Here is a 2,725-nt window from a genome sequence, read left to right as displayed (position 1 = left end):
TTTTTAATTTGAAATTTATTAAATTCTCACACTTATCAAACAAAATAAAAATAAAAAGAGGTGAATGCATGATAAAAATCAATTAATGAGCGTAAAAAAAAAACTGGAAATGATGAAAATATACGTTTATATTTCAACAGAAACGTGATTGAAAATTAAATACAAAAAATATTTATATAAATAAATACATACAATATAAATATTTACATTTAATACAATTTATGTGTTATTAACTTATTGCTATTTTATTGTCACAAGTTAAAATAAAATCATATAACAGATGCCACTGGTTGTTGCAATATTATCGGCAGTTTGGGTTGCTTTCGATTTGTCAGGCGTATGTGTGTTGTACTGTGTGGTGTTCGAGTCTGTACCACACTTTGGAAACCACTGTCGCCCACTACTTGATAATGGACCATACGCACCATGCCATTGGGCTCCAGTAGGCCATATTGACCCATCACTCTGTCACCTTGACGTTCCTCCAAGTGCATCATGTGAACTTTGCTGGGCGGATGATCGATGAAGTAGTGGAATTTGTAGTTTAACTGAAAATAAATATGTAAATGAAAAAAATGTAGAAGTTAAAATGCAAAGGAAAACATGATATCTCTTAGATATTTAAGATAAATTAATAAAAGAATATATTATAGTAAGTAATACTAAGATCGAATTTGGTTTGGATATGTATATAATTAATTTATGAGAGCTTAACTATATAGCAATTGTATGAGTGCTAGGAGAAATGGACCGATTCCAACCAAATTTAATAGGCTTCGGCTTTGGTGTGAAATTTTGTCTTTCAAAGTGCATGTCGGACGGACGGTCATCGCATAATCGACTCAGAAAGTGATCATGAGCAGATTCTTATTTTTTTTAGGTGGGTGTAGGGACACTATTTTTGCACGTTACTAACATCAGCACTAACCCAGCACTCCCCACTATAGTAATGTAGGTTATAAATAAACTCCAGTATTATTTTTTTACATATCATCTTTACAATGTTAACTAATTAGATCATAAAAATATCACCTTATTCTCATACCTTATCATCATCTGGATAATTTCGATAATTTGCATAATATTCAGTGTATAGGGGATTGACCAAACCCAATGATTTCCTGGTTATCAATAGCAGCAACATAACTATCGTTAAGGCCAACATACTGAGTTTCTGAAACATATTTTTTATGATTGCTACAAAGGAAGTAAAAATATTAATAAAAGAAAGAAAATAAATAAAAGAGAAAGATTATTAAAATTATTTAAAATTGTCCCTTTTCTAGGTGTTTGAATACTTAAGCATGATTTGTTATATAATACTTGTAGAAAAATTTTCCTTTTGCTGTTGTTTGGTTGTTAAATAGTTTCTTTGTTTAGTAAAATTTTGCCACGTTATATCTTAGTCACGTTAAACAGTTTTCCATGAAACGTTTTACAAATTATTAACAAACATTTTTCACACTTGCTGCCACTTAAACAGAGTCAGTCAGCCCAGAGTCAGTATTGTTTTGATCGCTGCATTTGAAGTGATTTTTTTTAGTAGATGTAAACGAACTTAATCAATTTGTTACCAAAAAAAAAACCCAGCAATTTATTGTTACTTTGTACACTCTACTACTAACTATTGCCACTATTACTTACTTACTTCTGGCTACCACTGTTACTTAGTAAGTAAGTTTAGGTCTCGCTCTTTCTATTTGATAGTCATCTTGAAAAATGCTTGTGCTTTTTTTCTTTTTCAGTTTGCAATTTAAAGGTTCAGTTGTATTGACCCTTCAGTTTTGTTTTTTATTCGTAACTGGGTAGTTTGTATTGTAAATGTTTACAATTTTACTTAAGGTGTCTAAAGGTGTTTCTCTGAAAGTTAAAAATCGTTACATTCATTCAATTATGTTGTGGCATAAGGAAGAAGAAATCTTTACTATTAAATGTTAACAATTTACATGATCATGATGACGTTGATAAGATTTTTTTGTTATTGCTTATTTTATTGCATACATGATTTCCTTAAACATTTACATAAAGGATGAAGCCAGTTAAGGTATGTGTATTACAACATATACGTAATATTTATAGTTACCCAGCAGTTAAGCAGATAGTCAATGTTTCCCTTATAGGCTGTAATTGTCACTAATGTCAAACAACTTGGCTAGGTCCAATTGATATATTTTGGGTCATTAGACACTAGGGTATTCATTCGACTAATGATCGCTCGATTAATCGAATAATTTCTTACGAATAATTATTCGAACAATTTAAAAATGGCCATTTTCGAATAACGAATAATTCGAACAATTTTATGTAGAATAATCGAATAAAACGAATAAATGTTCATATATTCGTTTTATTCGAACAAGAGAAAAATCGAATAATTCGAATACCCTATTAGAAACGTATATATGTGCTCTTTTTATTTCAGAGAGAAGTCAATTCGTTACTTTATACATCACAGGTAATCTAGAGTGAAGTCAATTGTCACTTAAGTGTCTCTAAGTAATCTAAAGGATATTTATTTAACCCCAGTGGAACATAGGGCCGAAACAAATGTTTTCCATTGAATTTTATCATTACACAGCAATTTCATCTCACTCCAGGATATGGTGTATCATGCTCATGCAACTCTCAGTTTTTTTAAGTCTCCTAGAACCTTAGAGGTTATATTCGACGGACTGTCTAGTTATATCATTAGCAGACTTTCTCATTGTGTGTTCCAGCCAACCAA

The 2,725-nt window shown here is 30.8% G+C and overlaps 1 protein-coding gene across 1 annotated transcript; it reads right to left on the bottom strand.

The window, feature by feature from the left end:
• Positions 1 to 265: 265 nt before the first annotated feature.
• Positions 266 to 1,168, bottom strand: Cpr62Ba (Cuticular protein 62Ba). Its single transcript, XM_065505638.1, has 2 exons — positions 1,046 to 1,168; positions 266 to 548 (listed from the first exon to the last, which is right to left on the bottom strand). Exons 1-2 carry the CDS (start codon positions 1,163 to 1,165, stop codon positions 270 to 272), a joined length of 399 nt encoding a protein of 132 aa, XP_065361710.1. The 5' UTR covers positions 1,166 to 1,168; the 3' UTR covers positions 266 to 269.
• Between the last annotated feature and the right edge of the window lie 1,557 nt (positions 1,169 to 2,725).

This window comes from Calliphora vicina, chromosome 3 (genome assembly GCF_958450345.1).
Source record: "Calliphora vicina chromosome 3, idCalVici1.1, whole genome shotgun sequence".
In the NCBI taxonomy this organism is placed as follows: domain Eukaryota; kingdom Metazoa; phylum Arthropoda; class Insecta; order Diptera; family Calliphoridae; genus Calliphora; species Calliphora vicina.
This window is presented reverse-complemented; position numbering and strand designations above follow the sequence as displayed.

Excerpts from the sequence above, each read along its gene's own strand:
- Cpr62Ba (XM_065505638.1), bottom strand. The coding sequence starts at position 1,165 with ATGTTGGCCTTAACGATAGTTATGTTGCTGCTATTGATAACCAGGAAA. Across the intron at positions 549-1,045 it reads ATTATCCAGATGATGATAAG|TTAAACTACAAATTCCACTA; the intron begins GTATGAGAATAA and ends ATTTATTTTCAG.